Here is an 18,415-nt window from a genome sequence, read left to right on the forward strand (position 1 = left end):
CGTTGATTCCAGCGTTTTGAAGGAAATTTCGTGTCAACATCGCGGTATGCGGCCGAGCATTATCATGGAACTATAGACCTGGGCCGTGAGCCGCCATGAAAGGAACGAGTTCAGGGGTGTGAGGTTTCCACGGTTGACCAGAAGTCGGGAACGGTTGTTCCCACAGAAATCACCCCACACCATGCAACTTCCGCCCCCGAATCTCTCGACTTCCTGTACACAACACTGGGCATACGTCGTCTCCAGACTCCATGCTTGCCGTCCGTCAATCTGAGGGTAAACCTGGATTCATCGCTACAAACGACTCGATTCCAGTCTCTCTGGGTCCATTGGAGGTGACGTTGGGCCCACAGAAGACGTTGACGTTGATGAAACGGCGTCAATATTGGCATATGGACGTCGAGAATGGCAGCCCGCAAACGATTTTGAAGAGTCTGCGAGAACAGTCAACCTCTAAACATCTCAGCCCTGGGTCACGTAGCCGGCAGACATATGTCACGTAGGACGATTTGACGGTCTTCTGCTCGTGACGTCACACGTTGACGACTCGACCTTGGGCAATCAGAGGTGGTACCAGTTTGTTGTAGACGACCTCGCAAGTCATACACATTACACTGCTCTTGCGACGTCGATAACTTATCATCCCCGCTTGCAACATCCTTCGCGTTGCACATTTGACAATCGTGGCATTCAAAGTGAATTTTCACGGTCAGTTCGTGGGGCATGTCTGTCCACTTACAACGAATATACCTCTGTTAGGCTCATCTCCAAAATCGATATGCACCTTGAACGCATTATCCAAACAGTCGTATTGATAAAACGCCGTATTTTACGCCATTTATCGCCTTTGTTCAATCAGATTTATGTCTGTCCTCAACGTTATTTATCTGTCGATATCGTGACTGTTCTCTGATAATAACGATTCGCTGAAGATTTCGACTTTTCCGTGACCATGTCCACATGAAGATCATGAAAACCTCTCGAACGAAATGTGCATATTTGCAGGAAATTCATACCACTTAGTAAACATAATTATCATTTTCTAAGTCAATACCCAGCAATAAAACTTTGTTCCCAAATAGTATCTCTCAAAAAATATCCTCTACTTGTTTAACCGTGTAATAATTTGACAATTAATCATTAAAACCAGTAATATCCCTTTTCGCTTATGTCCAAACTGATGCGGATCGCGAACATTCAGGAGAGTCAGATGTAGATCGTGTTAGTGTGGTGTGTGGAGGGGCACATCGGACTCATTTAACCGGCTGCATATCAACTGTACGCATGAATATCTCCGTGCACAAATCTAGCTGATGCAAGTAGGTCATTAAAGTGCGCTAAAGCTACCTCCTGACACAGCATATCTCAGCCAGACGTCAAGATCCGGCCCCTGGTGAACTCAGCACTTGTGCAAAGCAAACCGCAGGTAATGCTGTTTTAATTCTCAACAAACAGACATTGATCTGGTCCACGCTTGAGTGACTCCTTTCAAACTTATACTGTTAATTGTTTCCATTTTCTGATCTGAATTCCGATGACCTCCCAAATGTAAAGGTCACATGCTCCTGTCGGGTACAATGTTAGATTATAATAACTATTCATAATGAGAAGCAGTTTATTTCTAATAGTTTTGTGCATACGACGTGAAGCATGGTCTGCACACACGTACTTCAGTTCCCAATATAACAGTTGCAGCAGCACGCTGTCGACGAGTTTCAACACTTCACTGTTGTCAGTTAATTTTTCTGTTGCTCAACAATGCGGGCGTCTCGCCACAATATCAACATTGTGCAGATAACCAAGTCATAACACCTGCGTAGAGCAGACCACAGTGTTTCGATTGCTGTTGCTTCAACATCAAAGAGCATGTGCAATTTAACAAGGCTAATTTCAAGCAATCATGGTTTGTTGTCTGCACACATGTAAAAGTTGCCATTAACTTTCACGTCCACCAAACCCCGGATGTAACATGACCAGCCATAAAGATACTGATTGGTCGAAGGGAGATAATCCCACATCCGCTTTTCTTCGAAAAAGTAATTTACCTTCTCATTTTCTTAAAACATGGTTGTAATTTTAACAAACAATAACTTAAATATGAAATAAGAGTCTTTTTTCTGAACACACCTTCAAACACCTTTTGTGAACGGCCCTTTAAACACTCTCTGATAAAATAATCTGGACATCTCCAAGTTCAATCAAATCACAAATGAAGGCTCTTTTGGGGAACAACTGCCCTTCCTGGCGTCCAAGTACAAACAGAATGTTCATCATCACTGCCCAGTTGTTGAAAAATCAGTTGTCTTTTAACCAGCCGTCAAGTAGATTTAACCAGGAATACTCAACAATAACCGTTAGAGTCTCCCGATTTAACCGACTGTTAACTAATAACATGTTGGGTTTTTTATTTTTTTATTTATTTTGTTTTGTAACACGTTGTTAACATTAAGTTAAGTTAACACACCTAAGGATCGCCGCTAACTTTATAACAGTGCAGTGTAATAACTCTTAAAAAATGGCGTTCATGACTAATGCTGTCATTCGTGATGCCATCAAAGAAAGGATAGGGTGTGTCGTGGACTTGATTTCGTAGGCAATTATTCTGGCGAAGAGTTAGGAACACGGTACCGATGTGGGACATTATCAATAGCCTACCTTTGTAATATTTTCCGAGGTGATTTGCAGCGTCCGACACACAGGGGCAAGAAATTCACACTCTGTAATACGCACCAGCGGCAAGACGTTTGCTAACCTGTTACGGCTTGCAATGGAAAACAATACGATATGCATGTGTGTAACTGGGTGTGGATAATTTCAATCAAATAGTGAAGTAAGTTACAGACGAATTTCTAATTCGAGAGGCTACGGCTTGCTACGCGTTGAGACACACGTTTGCTAGTGGCAAATGGTTTTGGTTGGTTGATACGGTTTGCTAGTGTAGCATTGATTTTGTTGACACGATTTGCTGGGGTTTTGTTTTGTTGTGCTGTTTGTTTTTCTTTTGTTTTTTTGTCTTTTGTTTTTTATGGTTTGTTTTTTTTCTTTCTTGAAAGTCCATGAAGTACAGGTGTCTCGACTTCGATGTAAAAAAGTCAGCCAACTGACGAAATTATCCAATTTTTTGTAACATCCATCCAGAAGTGAAAATCGTTGTACGTTTGTCGCCAGTGACGGGCAAGTTGGAGACTTTACGCTGGTCCCAAATAATTTCGAAACAACGGACAAAACATAGTTCCTTCACTTGATAATAAGCACATCATGCTCCGTGCATGTGAAAGTGAGACACTCTCAGGTGAATCCAGGGAGCGGCCAGAAACAAGTACAGGTAATGGTACAGAATCACACATAAATACGGTCTTGAATAGAATAAAGTTAGTGATGGCGAAAGACACGAAGCTTTCACGCGAGAACTTGTGACACCTCGGACGTATGAAATGAGCGTTGACGAACATATTGAAAATGATATGGCCGAAATCATTCAGTTATTACCATCAATTATGGATTGTTTGAGAGAAGTTGGTAGATATTCAGAATGGAAAGTTTCTGTCATATTTTAGCCGACAAAACATTCCAAACAGAAAACATCGCCTTCCATTTATTCATGCATGGATGTTATCAAATGGTTTCCATGCCAAACACTACAACGAAGTACAATGTATGTACAATGCCATACTGCAAAAATGCCATTTCTCATTGGTGAACATGTTTCAGAATCTTACACGGTCCGTATAAAAACCTTGGACAGGTTGATTTGGGATATTCCTTACTGGAAAATTATGATCCATTTTCTTCAAGTTTAATCTTTGCTGTGCCAAGTTTGAATACATTTTATATTAAAGTCATTGTGTAACAACTCCTCATCTTGCTATTTTGAAGTTAAATCAGCTCTGAAATGGAGTTTTACAAACGGCAATAATTATTAATGTATTGATGTCACTGTTGTTGTGACCATTAGCAACCGACAACAGACTCAGTGGCAAACCGTAGTTATGCATCCAATTTATAAACTGCTGTGGATATTACGTCATATCAGCCTTTCCTGACCTTTTAACTGACAATGCAGTTAACGATTTTGTTATGGTAATGCTTCTTGAAAACAAATATACAAGTTAAATTTCTCTTTACGACAAATTTATTAAGTAATAAACAAATGAAATCGAAAGAATCAAGTCTGTTTGAAAGCAAAGGCTTACATATTCGTAAATTTACATTTTTAAAAATTCATTTGAACACTTTCTCATTTATAACTCTTTATATAAATACTGGTTATCCGTGATTGACAAGAATCGTCCATTATGGCGTATAAATGAGCAAAAATGTTCCTGTCACCGTGATACAACTAATGCTCTTCGGCCTTAGCGAGCCGTTACTCTGTACTCTGTACGGGTGAGTGAGTTAACATTTAACGTCACATCGGCAATATTGCAGCCATATCGTGACGAGAGTACTCTGTACGGCTAGCAAGCGTCTTGTCGCTGATGCGTATTACAGGGTGTGGCACTGACTGTTGAGTATCAAGTGTTAGTGACCCTTCGCTTCAATGCAAGTGGGGGCTTCTTACAAGTTGTGAAGGATACCCCGGGTGTAGACAAGAGTACTGTGTCCAGGATTGTGCGCAGTGAAACCGATGCCCAAGTGGCAAGACGTAACATTTACATTTCATGGCCGACTGACTATCGCCTTCGCCAATTTGAAGATGCCTTCTTCGCGCTAAGAGGTTTTCCTAAAGTAATTGGATTTGTAGATGGAACACATATTCACATACAAGCACCTTCCCGAGATGAACCTGCATACGCAAATAAGAACGGACAGCACATCATGAACGAGCATGCTGTGTACGAAGGTAAACACTTCCTTACATCTTGAACAATTAGTGTAGCTTCCCTTGGTGAATGAAAAATCAAACTCTCTATGTGAAATTATTCAAATCCTACCTTAAAATTCATTGTAGAATTTTGAATCAGTTGTACAAACTGGCATGTAGGTTTTAGTATTTAAAAAATGAGAGTGGTCTGTTAAACTATTTAACTGATTTCACTGAAAGAATTCATTAACACACGTTTGCAAGTCGTAATATTTTAGTACATGTACATGAAGTGCCCATAACATATACCTAAATAATTTTGACAATTTTCTCTGAAAGTTTTAATTTGCATTTATATATATGTGAATGAGAATAATGAAACACATCTGTCCAGTCTAATTATTTTGTGGCAAAACAGATTTGAAGAAACTTTTTATACGCATATTTAACGTTCGATTAGCTATCGATTGTTTAAGGATTTAACCAGCCGTTAGGTGTTGACCGGCGGTTAAAATAACCGAATTTGAACAACCGGACCCAGAATGCTGTGGAGTCATAGGGGAAAGGTGTTCTTCACCTGTTGTCGGGTTCACCTGTTGTGGAGTTTCCAACACATATGAGCGAGGCTGTTCACATTTTTATTTCACGATTGCTTTGTCCCAAATCCCTTCCCCACACTGCTTTACCCTTTTAAATCCGGACGTTCAATAAAAAGATGACGCTGGTCGAAGTTAGACCTCAGTGCATCTTTCACTCTTGACTGAAGACAAGTAGGGTCTGGCAGACTAGGAATAAATGATCTACGATCTACTGGCACTGTTCTTCTCAGGCGTCGTCCATCAGCCACTTTGCTGGACTATACCCATGTTGCAGAGGTCTTGTGTGGTATGGGAGGAAGGCAAGACAAGAGGCGTCAGACTTCTTCAATAGGGATTTCGCTGACTTACTTGTCTTATCAGCTTCCCCGTTGCTTTTTGAGGTAATAGTGGTCTACTAGTGTTGTGAGTAATCCCACAGTCTTTAGCAAATTCTGGAAACAGTGAACAGGCAAACTGTGGACCATTGTCAGGTATCGCCGACTCGGGGATACCATGTCTTGCAGAAAACGAGCTCAAGTGATTTTTCACAGCCTGAGCTGAAAATGAAGGTAGATGAAGCTATTCCATGTATCATGAATAATAATAAAAATAATAGTAGATAACTATAAGGGAGTTCTGGTTATCAGCATGAACAGGTCCAGACGACGTTTCACCTCCACAGGTCGTGTATGACTGAAGTCAACAGTGGTTCTGGATGGTTGGGTCTCTCCATGACATGTTCACCCCAGCTTTGCTCTCACTAACCTACACAACTGCTTTGAAAGGCCTGGCCACCACATAGACTGTCTAGCTCGTTCGCGGCACATACGGATACACTGATGTCCTGTGTGTAATTTGTCCAGTATCTCCAGGCGCATGGACAAAGGACAAAGGTATCACGACCCTACATCTTCTCAGCAAGAGCCCTCTTTCGAATGTGAGTCCATTTCTGACGGCATGGTATGGTTTGATAGCACCATGGAGTTTTCCTCTCTCAGGCCAACCTTTCCTGCAGTAAGACATTTCATCTTGCAACAGTTTGGATTTCAGTTCGTCGATGCATTCCTCTGTAGCTAGTAGTGAGTCAATCTCTACTCTTTCCACACGAGCATCAGTTTCATACCGAAGCTCTTCACAAGTCAGACACTGACTGTTGGAAGGTGCACGTGATAAAGCGTCTGCCACAATAAGATTCGCGCCAGGAGCAAAACACATACTTATATCTCAACCCTGGAAAACGTTGGATTCTTGGACTCAGCAACACAATCAAAGGCTTATGAACTGTTTCAACACTGAATTCGAGTGCAAGTTGGGGTGAGAGAACAAGAGGCATATGCGACTGGTCTCTAAATTGTTTCCATGAAGCTGCATCAGATTGCTCCAAGTCCATAAGATGAAGCATCCGATGATATTTTAGTTAGCTTAGCGCTGTTATATAACACAGGAGTAGAACCCAGTTCTTTCTTCACTTCCTCGAAACCTTTCTTCTGAGGCGTATCCCAGCACCACACAGAATCAGATTTCAACAGGTCACTGATAGGTTTGGTTATCTCAGCCAAGCATGGTGAAACCTTATTCAGATGATTCACCAGCCTTCGGAATCTCCTGACGTCATGCACATCCTAGATCTGCACTGACACCTGAAGCGTCAATGACATGTCCAAAGAGTTTTATAGTCTTCAAAAACTGGCATTTGTCTGCATTTGGTGTAATACCAGCAATCTGTATCTTCCTTAGAAAAGTTCTAAAAGAGTGTCAAGTTCTTTCACTCTTCTACCTGACACAAAAAACATATCATCCATCTGGCAAGCTACACCTTCAAGCCCTTCAAGGACCTGTTGAGGGGTAACCTGTTGAGGGGTAACCTGTTGGATTTTGTAAGATCGACACTAATTTGTTCCCTGGTTTTGGAAACACAACCATACCCGCACACCGATCAGTTGGTTCCTCTACACGGGAGATAACACCAAGACTTTCCACTGTCTCGTCCATGTCTGGATCAAGAAATAGTAGGACAGTTCTTCTTGGTGTTGACACCGGCAGGCCTAACAGTTGTCTGTCGAAGCTGTAAGAACTTTCCCCTTACTTTAGGAAATCTGTCTTAAATCATCTGAAATCATGTTTGGAAATCACCGTTGCATCTGCCGCGGTGTCAGTCTTAAAGTTCAGTGCAGATGTGTCTTGTCTCACCGTTGCAGCTCATGGTTTACTCATATCAGCTTCCAGGAATGCTGCTTCTTGATCCGATGTTATCAGCAATGTCACCCACAGACTTACACGATCTGCACAGTAATGCCCAATGCCCTTTAATCTTACATTTGAGACACTTAAAATGAATTTCAGGACACTTAGCCTTTGGATGCATTGAATCCCCACATCATGGACAAATCTGACTTGGTCTTGTTACCATCAGTCTGATTAAATTTCTGTTTACCTGGGCCTCCCTTCTGAAAGTAATGTGATTGTGTGCCTTTAACACTTTTTGACCTCCTCTGAAAAGGCTGTCTTCGAATTATGTAGTCTGGACGTTATTTCTAATAGCCTCTTGTTGTTCTGTCTGCTTTGAAATACTGTCGATTCTAATGTCAGCACAGGATCTTACTGAAGTTTCATCGACAGTTTTGTGTCACTAAACCCACATCACAATTCTATCACGAATCGTCTCATCTTACAGGCCTTGATATTTACAGTATTCCACATTATATCAGTGATGAAAACGTCCACTTATTATCTCTCTACTTGCATCCGGGAACTGAACTGCTCGTTGAAAAATAACATACGTCCGAACAACGAAGGACGAGTCTGTTCATCACCTTCTCATAATGCTTACTGTTACCATGTCATAATCTGAATGACGAAAATATCTCTTCAGCTTCAGGACCCACAGTATATATAATCTTACAAAAAATTAAAACAAAAACCAAACCAAACAAACAAAATTTGCCATGTTGTTTTGTAGTTAACTTACTGAGTGAGTATATCTGTTTCAAACTTGGCACCATTGCCCAAGTAGTAGTTACGCTATCTAAAAACAAGAGGTTTGTCCAGACGGACGATAGGTGAGCCAGTGTTGATTGACAGCTGAGCGAGTGTTGATTAACAGCTGAATATATCAGCTGACATATTCAGTTGTCATTCAAACCCGGCTCGCCCATCGTCGGTCCGGACTAACCTTGAACGATTGGATTGCGTACCTGCTTGTGCGACTCCCTTATAGCGTGGCTTCAAACTTTGCGAGGGAAGTTTGAATTGAAAATCATTCTCTTTCAAACCGTCGCGATGTCAAGTCACAAATAATGGAGGAAGTGGAAAGTATTAGACTGGAATGGGATGAGACAATCGAAGACACAATTGTTTCTCAAGCTGCTGAGGTTATGGAAGCTCAATCGGCCATGTTAGAAGGGTTGACTCAGTTGTCAAATACAGACGATAGTGCAGCTTTTCCTGATCTTTCAAGCCGTACACTTACTGAGGTCATGAAGAAATATGGTGTAGACATGAGCAGATCTTTCAACCTCGTTTTGAATATGTAATATGTCCTCGAAATTAAAAAGTTATTAATATCATAACGTTAAGGTTTTTTTGGGAAGGTTTACATCCGATTGAGACATGTAAGCTGAAAAATGTTTTATGAGCATGTTAGCTGTGGGCGTGGCTTATAAGTTGTAATGAGCCAATCAGATAGCCGTGGTCTTGGGTTCCTTCAAGCCATAGTGCAAATATTAGATGGACCACTGGTAAGATCAAAGGGATCGCCGCCAGCGTAACATACGTACAGTACAATAATGCCAGCGCTTTACAGAGTTCCAACGCATCGAGTAAGTATTTGGTAAAACCACACAGGGGCTATATGAAAGGCGCTTGGTCGGAGACAAAATGTTTCAGATGCACCATCGATCTTTGCATTTACATTAACAGCGCTGATCAGATCACAGTGTTTTGGTTTCACCACAGTCCTGTTATCACGTTACAACACCAACGTAGTGCAGATAACAATATCTCGGTTACACAGCATTGCTGTTCTCGTATTACGACACCTGCATCACAGTACCTAGTAACACCCAACCACTAACCAGTCACAAACATGCTTATTGGTGCAAGTGAGATAACACAGAACAGATGACAGTATTGCGGCTGCCTACAGCACATTTGTGGGGCGGTGGGGATAGCCTAGTGGTTAAAGCATTCGCTCGTCACACCGAAGACCCGGGTTCGATTCCCCACATGGGTACAATGTGTGAAGCACATTTTCTGGTGTCTGCCGCCGTGATATTGCTGGAATATTGCTAAAAAGCGGCGTAAAACTAAAGTCACTCACTCACTACAGCACATGTGCCTAGTTGCAATACCTGTAGAGTGTAGATCACAACGTATTTACCTGACAATACGTCCACGCAATAGAATTAGGTGTGAAACCAAAACAATAGAACAAAACAAAGTGACATAATGAGTGTGTGTGCTCTAAAGTTTAGAAGTAACTGCAAACAAAACTTCTACACGTACAGTGAAAATACAGTGGCAAGAGCTACGAAAGAAGTCATTTTAGCAAACAGAGACAATGACGGTGATGTTCACCTCGCTTCAGCAGTGGCGTGTTTTGTTACAGGCAATGTTGTGCTTAACCCTACCTTGTCTCGTGGGAGTTGCAGTCGTCTTTGCGGGCCTTTCGTATGTGGCGTACATGCCACAGATGGATGGTGTTGTTGACACTTATCAGGCGAGGACTATATCCACGTTTGCCAGAGTTGTTAGAATTGTGGTATGTTGATTTTACCCATTGCCTTGCGAGGTCTTCTGCAGTTTGAATCAATAAACCGGACACATCTGTTTACCCGTGAGTGAGTGAGTGAGTTTAATTTTACACCGCACTCAGCAATGTTCCAGCTATATGGTAAATACTCGAGTCTGGACCAGACAATCCAGTGATCGACATCGATCAACGACATGAGCATCGATCTGCGCAACTGGGAACCGATGACTTGTGTCAACCAAGTCGGCGAGCCTGAACACCCGATTTCTGGCATGGGTTGCTGAAGGCCTGTTCAACCCCTGACCTTCACGGGTCTTACTTGTGAGAGAGTGGGTGCGTAATACCAGCTGCATGCTTTAAATCTGGTCTGATTGTGTGCTAAAATGGAAATTAATATTGCTGAAGTTTAGAGAACATCCTGTAAACATCCTTAATGTGAGAAATCAGTATAAAGACATTCCTTTATATATAACGTCGCTCTGATACAGACGGACCCGCGAAGGTCCAGGATAGAACAGGCCTTCAACAACCCATGCTTGCCACAAAAGGCGACTATGCTTGTCGTAAGAGGCGACTAACGGGATCGGGTGGTCAGGCTCGCTGACTTTGTTGACGCATGTCATCGGTTCCTAATTGCGCAGATCGATGTTCATACTGTTCATCGATGTTGATCACTAGATTGTCTGGTCCAGATTCGATTATTTACAGACCGCCGCTCTACAGCTGGAATATTGCTTAGTGCGGCGAAAAACTAAACACACTCACTCACTCTGATACAGACGGTCATGATATGATCCTGTTCACCAAAACATACCACATTTCAGTTGCGTAGATCGATGATCATGCTTTTGATCACTGCCTTATCTGGTCCATACTCGAATATGTGCAGATAGGTACCATATAGCTGGAATATTGCGGAGTGCTGCGTAAAACTAAACTCACTGACCCACCATAACTTTCAATCACGGAAAAACAAAATATTTCATCAGAATATGTTATATGCTGATAAACCTGCTCCACAATCAAAAACATTCAAAAACATTTCTGCGTGTATTACATACAGATACTGTATGCGTGAGATACCTTTGGTCTTGTTTGGATGGTAGTTGAACCTCTCCGTGTATCTTTCAAGGGCAGAGTGGCTGAAAGTCTTGGACTGGAGACACCTGACAACGTGGCGAGAGCTATGACAGACTTTATCCTCTCAGACAACGCACCACCTCCTGACACAGACCACCTGAAGGTAACTCGTGTCGAATAACCCAAACCTGAGGTCTTGCTGCATTAGATTTTGGAGCAGGGTTTGTCCCAAACAGAGCTACGGGAAATTTTTCAACCAATTGGGTTTTTACTCCCATATCTGTTTCTGTATGAGCAATTGCATGTTTTGGGGATTAACTAGCATTTTGTGTACTCCCACTAGCTAAAAGAACTGAGTACCTTTACTCCGAGTTTCTTATCCTTATTAGGAGCATAACTCTTCTAAATATATGACTATAAAGGCATCTCAGTAGACTAAACGTTTTTAGTAATTGCCACATTGCCAAACATTTGGCACTCATTTCTAATTACTCAACATGGAAGTTGAGTGACTATTCGAGTAAACCCCAGACAGTGACTATGGCTGTAATAGTATATGTATACATAGGCATCGCCTACCATTAGCTAATACTGTTGTAGAGTTTGGGCGCGACGAGTCATACATACGCAAGTCATTTTGTTAATTGAGTTATGTACTCAAGGTGTTATAGATCTATTTGGTTTTTAGTGATTGTTATTGTTAGCGGTTAATTAATTGAGTAAATGTGATTTTCATTGAGGAAAATATGCAAATACGAGTCTTATCTGGAGCCCAGGCGGCTCAAGTAGTTGATGGTTTTATTAGCTTGTGAAAAACTCTTGGACCTCCTTGTTATATGAGGCGACAATGAGACACAGGTGCTCGGTAACTTGGTTGACACATCTTATCGTGTCCCAAATGCGCGTTTTTGATACACATGATGCACATTGCACTGGCGGGTCCCGATTATTTACAGACCAGCCCGTAAAGGTCTGGGTTAGAACAGACCTTCCGCAATTGCCATAAAAGGCGACTATGCTTGTCGTAAGAGACGATTAAAGGGATGGGGTCTTCAGGCACACTGACTTGGTTGACACGCGTCATCGGTTCCAAATTGTGCAGATCGATGCTCATGTTGTTGATCACTGGATTGTCTGGTCCACAATCGATTACTTACAGACTGCTGTCATATAACTGAAATATTGCTGAAAACTAAACTCACCCAATATTTACAAACCCACGTCATATAGTTGACCCACACTATCCACACCCCTTGATTCAGGTATGTAACGCACTGATGCCCTCTGTTTCTTTGTACAGGTGGAGGACTACATGTTTGACGGCGTACCGGTAAGACTGTACCGACCCACCGCTGCTGCAGACCCATCACCGTCAGTGATATACCTGCATGGTGGAGGATGGACCATACTTCACATAGGTACATTTACGTCCATTTTAGTCATAGCCAATGAAGCCACGGTGAGCCATAAGTTACATTCGTTTTAGACATGACCAACCACGAACTACATTCAAAATAACCATAGCCAACCTTGATTTACATTGATTTTAGCCATAGTCAACCTTGATTTACACTGATTTTAGCCAAACTAAACGGTGAATTACTTTCAATTCAGCTACAAACAGCAGTGATTTACAAACCACTCTATCTTCTTTGAGTATGTTAAAGCTTTTAGAGGTATTGTTCGACAAATAGGAAGCTAAATCGATAATGGCATTTTGGCCTCCTTTATGGTCATTTAGGCTTGGTTTTGAGTAAATGTAATTTCCCTCTAGGAAAAGTATATGGACAAGATCCGATTGAGAATTAGCCTTCAGCAAACCATGCTTGTATTACAAAGGGATCGGGTGGTCAGACTCGCTGTTTAACACAATATCGATGATCACGAGGATGATCACTTGATTGTCTGGTCCAAATTCGATTAATTATAGACCCACGCAATACAGATGGCATATTGCAGAGTTTGTAGTTAAAAACAGTCCAGTTAACCTAAGAGTAATGTGAAGACATACACCATGGTCACATTATTGTGAGTTGTGTCCTTGTGTTTCAGACAGCTTCGATGATACATTATCAGACTATGCAGTAACATCTGGATATGTATTTATTGCCATTGAGTGAGTACGTCATCCTTATCTTCTTGCTGAATCGGAATCAACAGAATGCCGTCGTTCCATAGTTTGATTCTTCAGACTTAAAGTGTGTAGCTACTTAGCACGAATTCTAGTTAACCCAATATAACGAAGTATTTCCCTCATCCTTCCTTCCATTGACATGTAGTTTTTACCTGTGCATTGTGTGATTGGTCACATTTTGGCGCTCTCGTATCTGAAAAATGTATGGCCTTCAATTTTAGCTACCAATCATTTCACTGTGTTCATATAAGGACCATTCGTAACTGCTGCACAAAAACCAGCGCCTCAGGAATGTCTGGTTCCAGACCTGGACTAAATTTCATATATAAGAAAATCATGAAAATTATAATTTAAGAATGCCCAGTGATCAACCTCATCATTCATTTCGAGGCGGTGGTTGGCCGAGTAGTTAAAGACACAGGTTCAGATCCTAACGTGGGTGAAGCCCATTTCCTGTGTGTGCTGCTCTAATACCGATGGAAAAGAGCTAAAAGCATGTTCAGTCACTCATTAATTCATTAGGAAAAGTGGAAAATTGCGGCGTAAAACTAAACTCACTCACTCACTCATTAATAAAAATCCTCATTATTAGTGTTACTGTCATGGTCGATGTCGGCGTGCTAAATCCAGCACTAAGTCTTTTTATCAACATTTTGTGAAACCTTACAGGTATCCACTAGCTCCTGAGCACCCGTTCCCCACACCCTTCGAGACATGTCTAACAGCAATCCTTCACGTCTTGTCCCAAGCAGAGTCATATGGACTAGATGCGGAGAGGGTGGCTGTTGCTGGTAAGAGAAGGTGTACTGTATCAGTTTCCTATCGTTGGAAAATCATATGTTTGGAAATATAGAGCGGCTTGACCGATTCATGCATTTCTAATGAAAGAGCAATTTCAGTTTAGAACAAAAGTAGGTATTACAGTAGTTCTGGTCAAGGCAAGTGTTCTACCACTTTAGTCAAGGTTGTTATTATAGCCAAGGCAGTTGTACTACTAGTATAGTCAAGGTAAGTGTTCTGCTGCTATCAGCAACTGTCATAATCAAGGTCAGTGTTCTGCTTCTATAGTCAAGGCAGTTGTTCTACACAGAGAATAAAAAGTTAAGCGCCAGCCTATTTCAAAACTTAGATTTGAAGCTGTGGAAATGTTAGGCTGAACTGATTGGGAATCCATATTTACAGAAGGTTCATGTGGTAACTGTTTTAGGAATGCCATAGCCATTGCTGTTTACAATTAAAGGAAATATTGTGAAATATGTGATGACACTTTTTAAAGCAAAATAACAATTCCTGTTGTGCCTATACAAGACTATTAAAGTTAGCTTTCGCTTGTTAAAAGTGACAATCATGTGACCAAATAACAGTCATTTCACTTTTCAAAAGAAGGTACTGTAACCTGTTCGAGGAAAACAAAGTGCATGTTTTCCGAAAGAGCATGCATCCTGTTGAAAGTAAAAGAATATTTCCATAATGGATCTGTTTGTAAACTAAAACTGCTAGACCAAATTATGACAGGTCTTTTTTCTGAAAGATTTCCTATGTGCTAACCTATCTTTTTGCAAAATAGACTGGGCGGCGCTTAACTTTGTATTCACGGTATATTAGTATAATCAAGGCCAGTCTTCTACTGTTACAGTGACGTCAGTTGTTCTATCAGTATAATGAGTGTAAGTGTTCTGCTACTGTCATGGTGAAGGCAAATGTTCTGCTAGTGTCAGAGGCAAAGCAAATGTTCTGCTACTGTAGCCAAGGCAGTTGTTCTGTTAGTATAGTGAAAGCATGTGTTCTACTATGGCCAAGGCAGTTGTTCTGTTAGTATAGTGAAAGCATGTGTTCTACTATGGCCAAGGCAGTTGTTCTGTTAGTATAGTGAAAGCATGTGTTCTACTATGGCCAAGGCAGTTGTTGTACTACTATGCCAATGTGTTCTTCCACTGTCCTAATCAATGCAAGTGTTCAGCTACTGTTATAGTCACACAGGTAAGTGTTCTACTTATAGTCAAGGCAGTTCTACCTCTCTAAACAAGGTAAGTGTTCTGCCACTGCCATAGTCAAGGCAAGTGCCATGTAGTATGGTCAAGGCAGTTGCTCTGCCACTATACATAGTCAAGGTACGCGTCCTGCTATTGTCATAATCAAGACGTGTTTTGTGATAGTATAGTCAGGGCAAGTGTTTTACCACTATTGTCAAATGTAAGTGTAAGCCAGGTGTTCTGCTACTAACGTCAAAGCAAATGTTCCGCTACTGCAGCCACAGCAAATGCTCTGCTCCTATAGTTCAGTCAAGTGTTCTGCTACCATTATGGCAAGTGTTTTGCTTTTATAGTCTAGGTTATTGTTCTGCATCTATAGTCCAGCAAAGGGATATTTTCTCTCATTCGTCCACGTTGTAATGTCTCAGGTGACAGTGCTGGGGGAAACCTTGCAGCAGCAGTGAGTTTGAAGCTCGCTGAGCTGAAACACGTCCCCGGGCTAAGGTTTCAGTGGCTCATCTACCCGGCACTACAAGCCTTCACTTTCAAGACCTCTTCATACCTTTCCAAAGACAACGCCTCTCCCTACTTCAATGATCGTGCGACACTGGCGCATTACTGGTGCAATTATATGGGTATAAACACACCACGCATGAAAGAAGCTTTCAGAACCAACCACCACACTTCTCGGAAACTGAAACAGTCAATTTATGCCTCGTACGTTGATTCCAAACTACTTCCAAAAGAATATCGAGGTGATAGCTCACAAGAAACACAAAATTTAGACTACGGCGATGAGGAGATCTCCAATCAAATCGAGAAGGTTATTTTGAATCCGTACTTTGCACCGTTGATGGCACCGGATCTTAGTGGTGTAGCTCCAGCGTTTGTTGTCACTGCCGAGTTTGATATTCTGAGAGATGATGGTCTGATGTATGCTCAGAGGATGAAGGACGCCGGTGTGGACGTGGTTGTCTACAACTCCCAAGGGTCTATACATGGCTTTATGAGCATATTTAAAGGTCTCATTCCTAGGTATAAGGACATTGATCACACAATGGCCCTGTTTGTTAAGTATGCACGAGAGCATTTCAAATGATGCTCAACCATTCAGCAATTTGGTTTCATTTTATACAAAGCATAAAATAATCACTTAATAATTTTTATTAAACAGAACTTAATTCACATACCTAACCGTGATGAGAATTCAGAAATTCATATTTTTAAATTAGGGTCATATGAAAAACCTCTGTTGTACTTATTCAGTTGAGACAAATCACAATATTCTTAAAATATTTTCGTAGTTAGGTTAACATGAAAGCATGAACAGTACGAATTAATGGTTGACAGCTAAATCAGTACAACCCAATGATGCTCCCGACTTCATTCTTCATTTATGTATTTAGTGAGTGAGTGAGTGAGTGAGTTATTATTTAGCTTCACATAGGCAATATTTCAGCCATGTCGTGACAAGACCAATCTCGTGTATATCAATATGAAAGTCGATAAAGCTAGAACGTAAAAACATGTCATCGACAGACAGTCAAATACTAGAGTATCACAGCTATATAGATTTAAATTGTACTGGTGACAGAAGACAAAGTTAGCTATAAATTAAAAGCACACAATGTTCTTCGATTAAAAAAGTGGCAATTGTTTGAAAGCGTTTTGCCCAGTTTGTTTGCGACATCAGATTTGGTACCCGGTTTTGCGTGATGCGTGCTTAATTTGGTAGTTTAACCTTTAATCCTCTGGATCATATTCCATACTTTGGACATCTGCTTCCGTGAGTATATTTTCGAAACATAATTTTACCAACACTGAAACTCAGTTTACATAAATGTGTGCCGTGCTTTGACATTTAAAATTTTATATGCATTTAAATTATGCTCCATTGGGTGTTCGGGTTTTCCCGTGGCTTCCTAGCATGTTTACAGTCATAACCAAACCATGCTTTGCGTATGTGTGGATTTATAGAGGGATGTATTCATCCTCAATTTTGTTTAGCTCATCAGAGAATAACTGCACTGAATCAGGAGAATCAATAAAACGATCAAGAATTAATTTGTCCATACAGAGTAATTGAACAAAAGCCAGTTAGCTTTACTAAAGTTCCATCTTGACGATGGAGGGGTATCAGCTGGAGTTATTGCATGAAGAACTCGTTTAAGAGATCTGCATTAGTGAGAGATAAATCTAGAAAAGAATATCTACCTGTACCAGGATGTAAGTATTTTTTTTAATGAAGGCACTCCAGCATGCTGAAGGGCATCCTTCTTGATTGTTTTTTGTTTTCCTTTTTCACGTCTTGAAGACTGATTCTGATTCTGTAGTCTCTTGGCGACACATTCTGGGTCTAGTGAAATATCTAAAGAAGTGTTGCTACAGCCTCTGTCTGAGAATTGGATGGCGATTATATTAAGCAGAACTTGAGAAGTCTCATAGTACTGATAATGACTTGTTGAGTGACCCAAGAAAAGGACGTTTGACATGAGGTTGATGAGGTTGAGGTTGGGAGGTTTGGAAAGATGAGACTGCATTTTAATGTAAGTTTCTTGAAGTGTTAGAAAGGGGTACCAGCTTTCTAGCATCAGAATAAGAAATGTTGTTAGTTTGTTTGATTTGTTGAATTTCTGTCTCGCCATCATACAGAGGGCAGGATTTAAATTAGGCCAAGTGTTCTCCATAGCAGTTAGCACACTGGCTGTTATACTCAGATAGTTCGTGTGCACTACAATCACGGGATCGTACTGAGCTGTTGGTCCGGGGAAGAATAGCTCTTCAGCAACCCATGCTTGGCATAAAAGGCGACTATGCTTGTCGTGAGAGGCGACTAACGGCATCGGGTGGTCAGGCTCGCTGACTTTGTTGACACAAGTCATTGGCTCCCATTTGCGCAGATCGATGCCCATGTTGTTGATCACTGTAGTGTCTGGTCCAGACTCGATTATTCACAGACGGCCGCCATATAGCTGGAATGGTGGTTTGTGTCTCACACACACAGACACACATGCATAGAATGGAATATTTGTTTCAGCTGGGTGACGTTGCAGTAAACAACTGACTGTAATACACGCACTTCTGTATGTGGGCGTT

The 18,415-nt window shown here is 41.3% G+C and overlaps 1 protein-coding gene across 1 annotated transcript; it reads left to right on the plus strand.

The window, feature by feature from the left end:
* Positions 1 to 1,256: 1,256 nt before the first annotated feature.
* LOC137281679 (arylacetamide deacetylase-like) lies at positions 1,257 to 17,600 on the plus strand. The gene is made up of 7 exons (XM_067813080.1): positions 1,257 to 1,426; positions 9,989 to 10,141; positions 11,265 to 11,375; positions 12,513 to 12,630; positions 13,265 to 13,328; positions 14,016 to 14,137; positions 15,748 to 17,600. The coding sequence occupies exons 2-7, from the start codon at positions 9,992 to 9,994 to the stop codon at positions 16,416 to 16,418; spliced, it is 1,236 nt and encodes a 411-aa protein (XP_067669181.1). The 5' UTR covers positions 1,257 to 1,426; positions 9,989 to 9,991; the 3' UTR covers positions 16,419 to 17,600.
* The last annotated feature ends 815 nt before the right edge of the window (positions 17,601 to 18,415 follow it).

Source organism: Haliotis asinina, chromosome 4, assembly GCF_037392515.1.
Source record: "Haliotis asinina isolate JCU_RB_2024 chromosome 4, JCU_Hal_asi_v2, whole genome shotgun sequence".
NCBI classification, from domain to species: Eukaryota; Metazoa; Mollusca; class Gastropoda; order Lepetellida; family Haliotidae; genus Haliotis; species Haliotis asinina.